The sequence below is a fragment of the Megachile rotundata genome, chromosome 3 (assembly GCF_050947335.1).
Source record: "Megachile rotundata isolate GNS110a chromosome 3, iyMegRotu1, whole genome shotgun sequence".
NCBI lineage: Eukaryota > Metazoa > Arthropoda > Insecta > Hymenoptera > Megachilidae > Megachile > Megachile rotundata.
Window position 1 is genome coordinate 18,207,305 of NC_134985.1, and position 14,712 is coordinate 18,222,016.

At 32.7% G+C, this 14,712-nt stretch overlaps 4 protein-coding genes across 14 annotated transcripts in view; 2 read left to right on the forward strand and 2 right to left on the reverse strand.

Annotated features, from left to right (window-relative positions):
• Positions 1–4,180, reverse strand: part of step (cytohesin steppke) — a 61,196-nt gene extending 57,016 nt beyond the window's left edge. The window contains exons 1-2 of one of the 5 annotated variants that reach the window (XM_076529493.1): positions 4,017–4,180; positions 1,216–1,289 (exon numbers count right to left, since the gene is read on the reverse strand). In XM_076529493.1, coding sequence (XP_076385608.1) covers positions 1,216–1,289; positions 4,017–4,095 — 153 coding nt within the window. In that variant the 5' untranslated portion in view covers positions 4,096–4,180. Of the gene's footprint in view, positions 1–1,215; positions 1,290–1,600; positions 1,784–2,813; positions 2,961–4,016 lie in introns of those variants that run through there. The other 4 variants (XM_076529494.1, XM_076529496.1, XM_076529495.1 and 1 more) reach the window with 4 other exon arrangements.
• A 408-nt stretch (positions 4,181–4,588) lies between these two features.
• LOC100879307 (U3 small nucleolar RNA-associated protein 6 homolog) lies at positions 4,589–7,208 on the forward strand. The gene is made up of 9 exons (XM_003705602.3): positions 4,589–4,806; positions 4,883–5,009; positions 5,095–5,235; positions 5,312–5,502; positions 5,582–5,803; positions 5,869–6,211; positions 6,282–6,449; positions 6,510–6,684; positions 6,746–7,208. Exons 1-9 carry the CDS (start codon positions 4,715–4,717, stop codon positions 7,084–7,086), a joined length of 1,800 nt encoding a protein of 599 aa, XP_003705650.2. The 5' UTR covers positions 4,589–4,714; the 3' UTR covers positions 7,087–7,208.
• Positions 7,009–11,109, reverse strand: LOC100880159 (tektin-2). 7 transcript variants are annotated; one of them, XM_076529486.1, is made up of 9 exons: positions 10,982–11,109; positions 9,505–10,025; positions 9,123–9,159; positions 8,668–8,830; positions 8,327–8,587; positions 8,088–8,258; positions 7,798–8,020; positions 7,512–7,735; positions 7,009–7,411 (listed from the first exon to the last, which is right to left on the reverse strand). In XM_076529486.1, exons 2-9 carry the CDS (start codon positions 9,556–9,558, stop codon positions 7,210–7,212), a joined length of 1,335 nt encoding a protein of 444 aa, XP_076385601.1. In that variant the 5' UTR covers positions 9,559–10,025; positions 10,982–11,109; the 3' UTR covers positions 7,009–7,209. The 7 variants fall into 7 exon arrangements, with proteins under 7 accessions (XP_076385601.1, XP_076385600.1, XP_076385604.1 ...); XM_076529485.1 differs by lacking the exon at positions 10,982–11,109 and adding an exon at positions 10,542–10,849; XM_076529489.1 differs by lacking the exon at positions 10,982–11,109 and having other exon boundaries at positions 9,889–10,849.
• Positions 11,007–14,665, forward strand: LOC100881061 (uncharacterized). Its single transcript, XM_003705617.3, has 5 exons — positions 11,007–11,160; positions 11,225–11,588; positions 12,807–13,080; positions 13,171–13,501; positions 13,576–14,665. The coding sequence occupies exons 2-5, from the start codon at positions 11,226–11,228 to the stop codon at positions 13,601–13,603; spliced, it is 996 nt and encodes a 331-aa protein (XP_003705665.1). The 5' UTR covers positions 11,007–11,160; position 11,225; the 3' UTR covers positions 13,604–14,665.
• The last annotated feature ends 47 nt before the right edge of the window (positions 14,666–14,712 follow it).

Here is a 14,712-nt window from a genome sequence, read left to right on the forward strand (position 1 = left end):
CACGTGAAATCATCGAACAAAGAACGCATTTAAAGTCGTTTACTTCATTGAACAATTAATCTTACATGATTCAGCTTTGTGAATGCTCGTTACATTTTAAATATTCATTTCTAAGTATTTTTAACGTGACGTACGATAACAGTGATAAATTATCAGAAATTCGCTGTGAAATGTTTCTTACTCGAGTTTGATATTAGAGGTTATGAACTTCGCTGGAATTTACACTTTAGCAAATAAGTCGATACATGATTGAATCTGATTAACAGTGTGGCATGTAAACACGTTCATTCGGGGCATTCAATATCGACGCAATAATTTCATGAATAAACGAGCAATGAAAATTAAGCTTTAATTCAAAGTTAAACACACGCCTGATCAAATTTTCACGAACATGTAAATCTAGAAATTCACAGTAATAATACAAATTGACAAAATTAAAAATGTTGGAAATTTAAGAATTTGAAGGACCATGTATCAAGATGGTGCAGATTCTTTTTCTATCGGCCTGAGTTATGGTCACGCCATATCTCCACGAGCATCGAACACGTGGCGCCATACTACGTTGACTATAGGAACTTTTCGCGACCGGTAAATATGTGCACAAATCGGTAACTTTATACTCTGATGAAATCAGTGAATTTTTAATATATTAAACAATAATAATTTTAAACTTAAAATTATAGCAATTGATCAACACTTTATAATTAAAAATATATTGAATGCCCAGATGAAAACTGTTATACAGACTCCTGCTTTACCGACATTAGACTTTCTGTATTACCGTTCTAATGTTAACTGTCAGAAATTTGAAAATGTTCGAATACCTTTACAGTTATAACTTTGCAACTTTATATCTTTAAACTGCCAGTCAGAGTTTTCAGTAAAATAAACTACGTAAATTATCGACTTATTTATTATTTATATTAAAAAGATAAATTATTAATAATGAATTAATCGAGAGAAACGGGTATCTACGATATCGAGCGATCTATCGAGGCGAAGAATCGAAAAATGCGATCCGGAGATCCTCTTTCCATAGATGGATTCGAAGGATAAAAAAGTACCTGACCAGGTTTATCCAAGAGTCGTCCATGAACGAGACTCTTGCTCCCTCGAAACCTTTATCTGCCTCGAAAGATCATAACGAAAAGCGCGGTACAAGCAAGCAACTAGCATCTCTACGATTCATGCAAAGAAATAGAGCAATCGACTCACTTGTATTTCGAGCAGCAGCTCCGTCTTCTTTCGCCTTATATCTATGAGAATCTTCTGCTGCTCGGGCGTCAATTCTGCACAACAGAAGAGAAAGCGTTAATAAGTATGTCGATCGTATTCGCTTTTAAAAAATAAGATATTCGCGCAAATGGTATCGGCGACCGACAACATGTTTTTTGTGTATCATTTTTTCGTCTCAATGGGTGAACTTTATAACAAAGAACTGCCGTGACATCACGCGTTAATGATTCACCATCGGATGACCATACATCTGTTCCATGATTAAACAGTTTAAAGGGTACTTCAATGATAACATCTGTTTAATATTCTAATCAGAAAATAGACACAACAATAAAGAATGACTCTTCTATCATCAACTACTTACATCATTCTGGGATTTCACTTTCTTCACCGGCTTAACTTAGCTAACAAATGCTAACGATTTCTAACCGAACACGATCGAGAGACGAGCTCGCATAGTACGTATTCGATATGATATCTGGATCATTCTCGACATCGGCCGAGCGGAGGAAGAAGCTCTACTATACGCCAGACAAGGGACTGGCACTCGCTTGCAGATGCACAGATTACAACAATTGAGGACGTGCCGTACAAATGCGCACGCATTAGATCGCCACGCATTGTATAGCCACGCACTGTATAATCACGCATTAGATCAACTCGAATAGTACAGATAGATCTCCGTGCATGATATATAACCACCCGTTAGATCACTGCACGTCATGTCCCGCGCTAATAACAAACTAGATTACTACACACAGTAACCTAACTTAACATTTTGAACTAACCTAAGACTAACAATCTAACTAACCTAAGACAAGCTAATCTAGCAGAATAAAATTACGCGTCACATTCTACTTCAGTCGCTATCTTCAACGATATCTTAACGACATTATCGATATATCTTCAAATATCGATAAGATACCGATACCGTATCGATAATCGATAGTAGCATCTCTACGTCACGAACGAGTAGGGACGAGAAGGACATGGACGAATCTGTAGGAATTCTGTCATTGATAATTTATAACGAGGGAAATAATCGTATGTAAAAACTGTGTAATTTAGAAAGATTAGGGAAGATAGCTTCATTCAAGAGTAAATGCTGATTTTAATGATAAGAACGTTGGTCATCCAACACCTCATTAGGAGCAATTCAACGATGGATCTAAAAATAGGTCTTTCAAATTAAGGCTGGGGTCGCGGTAAATGCGCTGAATAAACGCAAATAGGATTAGACTTCGAAGGGGAACAAGTGGCAAACAGGCGCGTTTTATTATAAACACCTTGAACCGCTTTCTGTAAAACCTTAGCCAACACTGAACTTGTGTTGATATACAAAGGTTGATTAACATAATGAAAATACTTGTTACGAGTATTTCGACATCTAGTTGATTTCGAATAAAAGTACCTTCTCCTTCTGAACATTAATTTTTGTACTAAAAATTCTGAATAATATCTCATAAGATCTATTTTTTCATCACTGTAATATAAATAATTTTTAATAATAATAAAATGTATTATGGTGACATCGATACTAGCTACCCATTCAAGTAATGAATAAAACGTATTAATACCTTGATGATATCGATTTATCCTTAAATAGAAGAATATTTCAATCTCCGTGATCTCGTAATAAAACTCCAGCCTTGAACGCGTTAAAGAAATTCCGGGACTTAACGAGAAATTCTAATAACGTTGATTCACAAATGACCCGATCGTAAGTGATGATAACACACGAAGAAGTGTGCCGGTGAATAACGCGACGCTCACGCGATATAATTATTTGCCCGTTCCTCGAGCAAACCGTAAACATGGAAATGCGAGAACAAGAAGGGAAAGAAATGAAGGAGGAAATGGTGTACCGTGTTTCATACACCATTCATAATGCGTTCTGCCACCTGTGCTACGTCGTGACGGTACCGTATGATCCGTAGCTCGACCTCGACGCGAGGTTATGTAATTCGAACGGGTACGCTAACCTCTTCCTTCTCCCGCGACGAGCGGAACGCATCGTCGGATTAGGTGAGGTTACGTGCCGAAGCGGAACAATTAGAAACTGTTGCTTCGTTCGAAGACACGAGGAACGCGTAACGGGGTCGATACCCGTGATCCACAAAGGATTAAAAGCTCGATACATAATAGATCTCTATAGACTGTACTATATTTAATTAAAGCTCAATTACAAAGATTGCCAAGTAAACATCGTCGTGATTCCCACTGTTTATCTCGGCGCACTTGTTTGTCTCCTGTAACGCTAAACGGCTACGTACAAAAATAACAGTGCTATCGAATTTCCGAGAGATCGAAACCAACCTGAAGACATAACATGCAAGCATAATCAAGAATGATTCACGAGATACTCTTCGTTTCAAGATACGTGAATGTAAACAGAAAAGATAATCGAACCGAGAATTTCCTTTACTCCGATTATCTTCAAACACTGACAACAGTTATCACAACAATCTCGTATTCTCGAAAATCTCTTTCGTTCGAATCCACTTGAATGCAACATTTCCATTGACAGATGGGGGTAAACATTCGAGATTTTTTAGCATTAAGAGTTACATCACTGTTCACAATGAGGATTGCGAGACAAAAGTGTATGCACAACGAATCGTGTCGGTTTCGTTAGGATGAAAGATTTTCTTTTGTTTACAGCATGTATACAATGGAAAAAGAGAAAGAGCGCGTGCGCCCTGACAGGGAAAACCTAGACCTTAGCCAGGTTGCCGTTTATCTGTGCTAGATAGATTAAACGTTATCGCGAATTCTCTTACCCGTTGTGCCGAACTGGTCGACCTGGTGAGCACTAGAATTCACTCCCGCACCCCCCAGACCGTCCAGATCCTGCCACATTTCCGAAAACTCGCACTTTCCGGGCACACGCACGCACAATATCACCCACCTTTACTCAAGCGGCGCCATTTTCACTGTTAACTGACTAGCCTTGGCTGAAACGACGTGAACGCCCCTAGCGGCGTCGCAACGAATTAATTTTTTTGTAATCAAAATATAAATGTCTCAAGTTTTCAAATTTTTTGTACACAAAACTAATCTTTCTGATATCATAACATCAAATATAAATTATTTCGTATAATTGACACTGTTATTTCTAGTAAAATCAATTTTTTATATTTTTACTATTAATTATACTTTTTGGAAAAAACTGGTTATTTATAATTATGTACATGACAAATGTATTTGGTGATTCTGTAGTGTAGAAAAGGAAATAAATAAAATAGATTTAATGTCTTTTATACTATTTCTAATTCTATTTTATGAACGGATGATAAGTACGTTATTTTCTTTAGTTACAGATGATACGTCTACATTATGTCACAACAGTATACGCAGCAACGTGCATGATGTATGATATAGTCATTTGTGGTAATACCAAGTTGTAGAGAACGTTACGCGTGTGTTAAAGAATTTTCTTACTGTTTTAAGTATTAAATCAAAATAAAAATCAGTAACCATGGCAGAATTTGTAGAAAAACGATGCGAGGATATGATTCCTGAATTAGAACAAATGGAAAGAATCAAACTTTTCGATAGAAATGAAATTCGGTAGGTTAAATCCAATAGGTTAAGATTTGTAGCCACATGCCACATTTGGTTGTTTATATTCATATAATTTATACAGAGGAATTGCGAAAAAGTTAAAAGAATATGAATATAAAATTCAACGAATATCAAAAACCAAAGAAGATTACTTACGGTATATTCAGTACGAAATGGACCTTCTTAAATTGGTTAAGCAACGCCGAGACGTATGTTATCATATTAATAAATTTTTATTCGTTTATAACTGTCCTCGTATTGATGTATAAATACAACTATTTTTTAATTCCATAGAAATTTGGTATTAATCAAAAGAAGTCAGATATTGATCTCATAATTACAAACAAAATGAATCGTTTATATATGGATGCAATATATAAATTTCAAGATGATATTCGTTTTTGGATTGCTTATATAAAGTTTTGTAAGCATGTGGTATGTATTAGAATTATACAAATTGATGAAATCTGTTAATGCATTGATTTATAAATAACTTTATACAACTTTATAGCATTTTCACAATAATGTTAGTCATATATTAGGCAGAATGTTGCAAGTACATCAAGATAAACCTAAATGTTGGCACATTGCTGCACGTTGGGAACTGGAAGAAAATAAGAATAAACATACTGCCCGTCAGTTTTTCCTTAGAGGCTTACATATACATCCAACTTCTCAGTTGTTATTTACTGATGCTTTCAAGTAAACAATTACAAACATCTTTGTATTTCCAAACCTTGAATCATAATTTATATTCCTAATAATTCACATTGAAATTTAGATTGGAATTGGAAGATGCATCAAGTACAGATCAAAAAAATGAAGGTAATAGTGACAGTACATCTGTGAGCACTGATGATGATATGCCTATTGGACTGAAAAGAGCTTACATTATATATCAGCAAGCATCAAAGCGTATTAAAGATGTTAAATTCATAATAGAATTGTTGAACATTACAAAAGAATATAGCAACACGGAAAAATTACAAAATAAAATTGTTAGGTAAAAACAATAGATATTTATAGATAAATGTTAATTACTTTTTAGTTATTTAAATTTTTTTGTAGTGACATAATACAAGAATATGCCCATGAGCCCTTAATGTGGGATACAATGGCACGGCGGGAATTAGAAGGGCTTGTTCAACCTTCTCTCAGTGATGCAACAGTTAAAGTTGACAATACAGAACAGACCTCATTGAGAGATCGTATAACATCTTGCAACAAAGTGTATCAAACAGCAGTTAAAAAAATTAAGACAGAAGAAATGTGGTCCTTGTACATAGAATGTCTAATAGAACTAAATCAAAAAGCAGGGACTTTGCCAAATTTTAAAAGAAAGTTATTAAAAACTGCTTTAATGCAAGCCCATCAAGCTAAAAAATTAAAAGAAAAATATTATTTGTATTGGGTAGGTTAAATATCTGTTATGCATTGCTAGAATAAATAAAACATATTAATATCTAATGATATTGTCATAGATTAATATGTTTAACGTCGACAAAAAAGATGAAGAAGCTGACAAAAAGTTAAAAGAAATTCTTTGTGTTGCAACTGAAACTGTACCAAACAGTGTAAGTCTTTGGCATGCAAGACTAAGATATTTATTAGTTTCTGATGAAGAAGAAGCTGAGAAACTCTTCCCAAAGGTACAAAAATATTCTTTTCATTGCATGGATCATGTTATATGTGTAAAAATATTTTTTCAGGCAATACAAGCCTTAGGAGAAAAATCTTTACCATTGTGGAAAATGAGAATATTGCATACACAAGCAATATGTCCTGAAAAGACTGAAGAAATTTTTCAGGCAGCATTACAAGGACATTCAAGTATTGCTCAAGAATTGAAACCTACTTACATGGAATGGCTAGTTTTAACCAAAAGTATGTAATTACGAATCATAAAATCTGTTTTAAGGTATTTGCATTTTAAAATCTCTTTCAGGTATACAGGCAGCACGAAAAATATACGATAGTCTATGTCTGCAACCACCTTTCTGTCTTGAATTGCATAAGAAAATGATAGAATTAGAACTTATGCAACCGAACATATTGTTAAAAAATATAAGAAAATGCTACGACATGTCGACATTACAGTTTGGTAGAAATAACACCAGTGTTTGGATAAATTATATCACATTTGAAATGAAACACGGTGATCCAAAAAAAGTTGGAGAAATACATGTTAGAGCAGTGAAAACTTTAGAGCCGGCTTTAACAGATTCTTTTATTACGGAATATAGTTTAATTAAAGCTAATCCAAACTCGTTACTTACAACTACATAAGTAATGGATTTACATACAATGATGCACGTACAATGAATCATCGCTAAGTGATGGCCAAATTGACTTTTTATATATTTAGATAATGTGTTTATCCCGACAGAATTACATAACCATTACAGTTATTTATGATTCCAGTGGTATTTCTTTTTCCATACGTGTAAGAACAATATTACGGTCTGTTTCATTAGGTAATCGTGTTCTGTCCCCTGTTTTCAATGTTGCTCTCATGTCTAAGCACATCACATCCGTTGCTAAAGAATGTTGTTTATCGTCCAAATTACTATCAAGCTGCGTAAGTAGACTTTCCAAATTATTATATGCCGCTCTATAAAATAGTAATAAAATAATAAATTTTAATTGCTATTACAACGAAAAGAGTAAGAAATTTCATCATGTAAATCATATATATATTCGGCCTTTCATACTTAGAATCTTCTAAAGTTTTTGTTAGTTTTTGTTCGGTTTCTCGTAAGTGTAAAACTTCATCTCGCAAACCTAGTTCAGCTTCATCAGAACATAGTTCGAAACCAGGACGATAAGTACGATTTTCCAATCTGGTTTCCACGCATTTTATAGAATCAATTTTATATAGCTGTGCATCTTCCAGTCGTGTTATTTCTTTTTGTAAAATTTCAATTTCCTTTTGAATCTGCAAATCATGATCAAATTGTAATTATTCATGGCTATTTCGTGTCTGAAAGTCGTGATTACTTTAAGCCTTTGCCATTCCAACTCATTCCGAGCTTTTTGCGTTTGATAAATTCTTTTGCGTAAACTGAAATCTGTCATATCTTGCTGAGCCTTAATATCATTTCTAGCACGTTCTCTTATTACGTTCATAGCTTCGCGAAAATTATATACATCGCTCAATTCATTATCAGCTAAGGTCTTAGTTTGTTGGCAGTGTTCCAACCAAGCTTCATAAGATATGGAACTGTAACAGCAAAACACATAATTTATGCTTATTATTTGGTATGCTTACTCAAATATTTTATTCTTACTCTTTTGGAATCCTTAATGCATTTGGTTTATAAGTGATATTTGCACATGTGCGATCTAAGCTAAGATTTTCTCTATCTATTTTAATAGATTCATCTTTATCTTCAACTTCTAATTGTACTTGAAATTTAACTTCCTCCAAACGGTTTAATTTCTCCCAAGCAGCTTGCACTCTACATATAAAATAATAATTGCAAATACCTGGTTAAATTTATGTTTCTTATTCCATTAAAAATTATACCTGTCAGTTACTAATTTCTTTATATTTTCAATAACACAAAGTTCTTTCTTTAATTCTGTATCAGCTTCATCATAAGTAAGTTCTGTTCCTCTGCGACAGTCTCTCATAGAAATACATTGTGCAGTCACTTGTAACGGATCATTCAAAGTTTCTAATTCTTTCTCCGCATCAGCTTTCTCATCTTTTAACAACTGTATTTCGCAAACTAATTTATTTAGTATAAGATTAAACACTTCTCTCCACCGGGACAATTCTGTTACTCTGTGATAATTATATTATCCAGTGGATTTCATTATGAGGTTAAAGTAGACTTTTTTCACAAAACTTTAAGCATTCATTACCTGTCCGCGAGACGAGCGTTATTCATATATGAGTCCCATATTGTTTTTACCATTGTTTCTGAGCGAACAATTTGTCCTGAATTTCTTAATTCAAATGCCTCTGCACTTCTGGTAGCTGCATTTTGTTGAAGTTCCCATTGCCTTGCATACCAGTCTGCTAATCCTGTCAAATAAAATTTTATACTTCAGACAGGAATTAGATCAGTGATTCTCAAAATATGAGTCATGTTAATTATTAAAATCTAAGAAGTTTAAAAATAGTAAATCGACATTTTTTTTATTAAACCCAGTTCTTTTTGAAAATATTTATTTCCGAAAGTGAATTTTGCCCAACCAAATTTTTAGGAGCCCTGAATTAGATTAACGTTTTTTCGAAATATATTGAAATATTACCGAACAAAGGAATATACTTGAAAATATCAATAGCTGCAGCATTGAAATAATACTTTACCTACCTATGTGTGGTAGAGGTTTTTCGTACGTGGTCGCTGACTTAGCCATAATTTAATAAGAAAAAATTAATAACGTCAGAAAAGCTCGATAAAAAATATTAGCCTAACGGAGAGAAAGGAGAAAGTTAGGATCAGTTACCACAGCAACCAAACATCAAACATTAAAGTTAATATTGATTTATTTTATTTGCTTTATTTCGTAATTAGGAACAATTAATAATTAGATTTAAAAGGTCGAATCTAATTTAATGGAAGAAATGAAGAGTTATAAACAAAGATGAATATGTACATCATCGAATTGGACTCTATCATAAATCAGTACCGGTTTTATATTGCGGTTATAACTGACGTAACAACGAAAAATATTCTGTTTTTGTTTACGTACAAAGACCACTTGAGATTTCTCGAATACATTAGTATAAATTTTCAATACAAACATTAAGGGTGGAGATTTTACATCAATTATTTATTTGAAATAACAAAAAAATGTTAAGTAAAAATTGCAATACAGGTGTTTTTAAGTCAAGACATAAAATATATAGCTTCATCGAGTGCCAACAATGGTACTCTATACTAGCATGATTAGCAGTCTAAGGGTGTGTTTAAATTAAGCAAGCAAATGGTCATTTTTCTCCATTTCGACAAACGTTGAGCCTAAATTAGCATTCTTCCATTATAAAAATGATCGGTCATCGAATTAATTCTACGAAATTTAATTCCGTGTAATTCAGTTCGACCAATTTTAATTCCATGAGATTCAATTTGGTACCATTCGATTCCACGAGATTCAATGCGGCACTATTCAATTCGACATGATACAGTTCACCATATTGAATATTCGGATACTTCGCTTAACGCCTTCGATTCCAACTGTCTTTTAAAGCACGTTTCACAGAGGTGATGATCCTGTGAAAAATCGTTCGAATATAAAAATACATAAAATTAATGTCTTAGTGAGTTTACTCTTAAATACAAGAGTAATAAAAACATAATACGCTAAGATGGAATCGCAGAAAGCTGTGTTAACTTCAAAGTGCATTTTACGTATTCTACTGAAAAATGAGACTCATCAAATTCTACGAATATTTTGATCAGTTTGCTCGTGCTCATTTAAAGTAACTAATCACGAACAAATGCTTTTGGTCATGCATTACTCTTGCTTTCGCTCTTACACTAAACGCTCTTGTCTGTTTAGTATGAACGTCCCCTAACACGGTGCAATCGCTTTATAGCATCAAGTAGATACCACCGTTGGCACGTTACCACATGCAAAGTTATTTTCCTTTCTGACACGAAAAAAAGAACCTACGTTGCAACTCTTTTTTGAACGTTTACCTAAGGAAAATATCTGTCCCGGCTTTAAATATTAACTTTTTTAAATAAACTAAAAAGTATTCCAAGAAATTAATATAAAATCATTACCTTGCTACATTTAAATATTCGTAACGTATTTTTCATCGACATCGATGTATCAAAAATATTTTTACGAAAACAAAAATTAAGTAACTTTTGTAACTAAATAGCAAAATTTTTTCAAAATTCGAAAATTTACATATATTTCGACAGAGAAAAACGATTTAAGGATTCGTAATCAATGCATAAAATTCAATAAGAATCTCACAATGGGTATCGGAACGGGTATTGGTTGTTGAAAGTCGCGGAACTGTTGAAAGACTGATGGATTACCACGCGTTGAATTCCCGCGCAAATGATAGAGATAACGCTTATAAACTTTGAATGTTTTATTAGAAATATAAAAATATAAGTTTACAATATTTAATCAATCTATATCATTTGTACCTGTAAGAATATATTAAACGACGTTTTCGTAAGAAAATTAACTCTGAATCAAACGGACTTACCATTGGCTCTGTGATATGAAACGTTTAGTGCGCATGCTCCTATAGCTTGCTATGCATCGCGCCAAGCTGATGCCATATTGTTTACGAGACGCGCGCTACTGTCGAGAGACGAGTCAGGACAAGTAAACGTATATCGAGCAGTCGGTCCAGCGTGTCAATCTCACCGGTTTATTATCAAGGTACAATTCATAAAATCATTGAAACAATACAATTATTATAACCTCCTACCATATGTGGGATTAGTATGCGAAGATTGAGTACCAAAAGCAAGCGTAAGAAATCCGAAATGTGGAGTGAGAGTAGTTCGGAGGAAAATGGCGTCGCGCGTAATATAACCGATAGTGATGACAAAATGAAGGCAGGAAAGGATAACGAGAACGCGGATACGCCACGTAGAGGTAGCGCAAAAAAGCGTCCATCTCGCGGACGCCATAGCCAGAAAGAATCACTCGATAATACGAACGAGAGAGCGGAAGATGAAGATACTCAATCTGCCGACGCTGAAGAAGAAGAAAAGAATGCGGAAAAGGGTGGAGCGAGTAAGAAGCTCAAGAAAGAAGATCCGAAAGGTGCTTCTATAAAAGATGGAAACAAAAAAGAATATGAGGTATAATATAACATAATACATCTAAATACATGTATATCAAGCTTGGTAAGTTCGTCCTGCAATGGCAGTCATTTACGTATCAAGAGACGCGTCGTTGGTGACCGGTGTTAGCATTGGAAACCGCGAAAACTGTATTTCATATGTAGTACTTTATGAATATTTTCATTCTTTTTGTTTTTTTTTTTGCAAAACTATTATAGACTTAAATAATTAGTAGTGCTTTGTGACGCCGTTTATGAAGGGGCGTAGGGTATATATTGAATGGAGTGCATGCGCGCGTACTTATCTGAATGTGGAAGACTAACATAGCGGGTTGTTTGAATTCCAGCCCGCGCTTTAGAAAACTCCATCATAGGTTATAAAACATTTTAATAATACAATTGAAATTTTCTTGAAATACTTTAAAACTATCTGACTATTAGCTGGGCATCATCTAGATAAAAAATTATCTTAACGATTGACATGAAAGATATTTTATCTGTTCTACTGCGACTTAGATAATTTTTTTCATCTAGATAATGACCGACGCCTCATATCCGGTTATAAATTCGTGACTATAGTACATATTATATTTATCTAGATACTTCTAAAATTCGTAAATAATTTGATTTTAAAACTTTTTAAGCTTGAAATATTCCGAATTTCAACTAGCATGAGTTGAAAATGTTTTGAGTTTGAAATATTTTATACTTAAAGTATTATGAATTTGAAACTTTTTCAGTTTGAAACACTTAAAATGTAAAATATTGTGAGCATTTAGAATTTTGAATTTGATGCATTTCAAGTTTGAAGCGATTGCTGGCGGAATTTTCTATACTCAAATATCTGTATTTGCCGCGTATCAGCGCCCTCTCGCAGACATCGCAATATTTGAAAACTGCATCTACTGTTGGACGCGCGGATGGATTCCGGCTTCGATTTGATTTGTTCCTTTTAACAACGTAGTTTTAGAACTTATCCTGTAAATATCTTATTAGTTATATATATGTATGTTCATATATACATGTATATATGATTGCGTAAGGTGAAATAATTTAACAATTTGATATATTAATAATAATTATTAATTAGTAATTTTTTAACTTAATTTTAAGGTTTCTCTTTTCTATATTTTCATTTCAAATTGCAGTATATAAGCGTAAAGTAAATAAGTAATACAGTCGTAATGTATGTTGAATACAGCATTGGAATATTTGAAATAATAATTGTGTTGATTAGGTCGAGAAAATTATGGGGCAACGTACCATTAAAGGTCGGCGCCAATTTTTAATTAGATGGAAAGGTTATGGTGCTGATTCTGATACATGGGAACAAGAAGAAAACCTTAACTGTTCACAATTAATTGAAGAGTTTCTAGCTGAAGATGAAGAAAATCAGGAGGACACTAAGACAAAAAAATCTGAAAATTCTGCGAAATCGCCGAAAAAAGCTGCAGAATTAGACCGAAAATCTAAAAAATTGAAAAACAGTCCAAAAAAGAGAACAGAAAATGGTATAACTTGATGCTAATAATTTTTAGATTGAAAATAATAAAATTTCTTGTTTATACAAAATTACATTTTTAAGTATTTATAACTTTCAGATAAACAGATAAGTTCAGATGATGCAAAAGATGACAAAGATGATCAAAAGGAATTTGAAGTAGAGAAAATTATTGAAGTACAATATAAGAAAAATAAGAACAGAGAATTTTTAATCCGCTGGAAAGGTTTTACATCTGCAGACGATACCTGGGAACCAGAGGAAAATTTAAATTGTCCTGAACTAATTGCTAAATTTATGCAGAAAGTAGAAAAAGCAAGAAGTACTGAAGCACGTGAACTTAGAGCAAATCGTCCTCATACAAAAAGATACACATTGACTACACATGAACATGGAAGAAGATTATCCCGAAGAAATATGGATAAACAAAGGTAATTTTTAAAGTAGTTGGAATTTATTTCTATACCATTGTTAATTTATATGTCCTTTTTTTGTTGTTTTACAGAGCTACGTATCATGAGTGTGATGAATAAATGGACATAAAATAACAAGGTCACTTAAAAGTTCATATACATATGTGTGTATGCATGTATGTATATACTTAAATACATACGTGTTTTGTAGTGTTACAAAAAAAAATGACACATGTTTAAAAAGTAAAGCATAAATCAGTTATTTTGAACATAAACTTTTAGTATACATATATGTACATAGAAGTTAGGCACTAATTTTGTGATTATTGAATCATTCAGTCTCTTATAATATTTTAAATTTTACCATGCTTTATGACATTTAGTGATTTTACGTTATACAATATTGAAATTGTGTACATAACCAGATGTAAAGAATGTTCAGTCCACCACATGGATAATATGGAGTTATCATTTCTCAATGTCTTTGTTGCGAAACTTGTCGCGAAAGGTCTTTAAAATGATCTCAAAATTTCCTGAATGTATAAATATAATTCGCGCTAGTTTTAAACAAAGTTAGTGCCTGGTTATCTATATGTATTTAGTATATATGTTTAATTTTAAAATTGACCATTACAAAAGTTCAACTATTTAGTCATTTTTAAGTTCATTAATGATTTAATTCATATAATCGATAATGACGTATAATGTTGTAGTACTTTTATACCTTTTTTCATGAATTGTATATGTCCGTAGATCCACAGATCAATGTTTGGAAATTCTGTTATAAAATCTTGAACAAATACGAAAGAAATTAAAAATATAATACCAAATAATACTTTTTAATGAATACACAGTTGATGAATTATAAAAGACTTAAAATGCTTCATTTTGTTGAAAATATATTACTTTGACTTATTTAAAAAGTGGAATTAGTTAATTACTCTAATAATTAGGTTAAGATGTATTTACTACAAATTTAATAAAAATTTATTCCTATTATAAATCTTATATAAATAATTCTAAAAAATGTAATTTTTAATATCAAGCAAACATTGTGTATTAAACAATTATTAAGCATTTATATATATTATAGAACGGTTAATCTGATTAAATTAAAAAATTACTTTTTGTAAAGTCTTTGTGAACAAAACAAAAAATATAGAAGTGTATAATGCTTTCAAATGTTTCATTGTGTAATCCAGGAATTTTTACCAATGTGAAGAATCAAA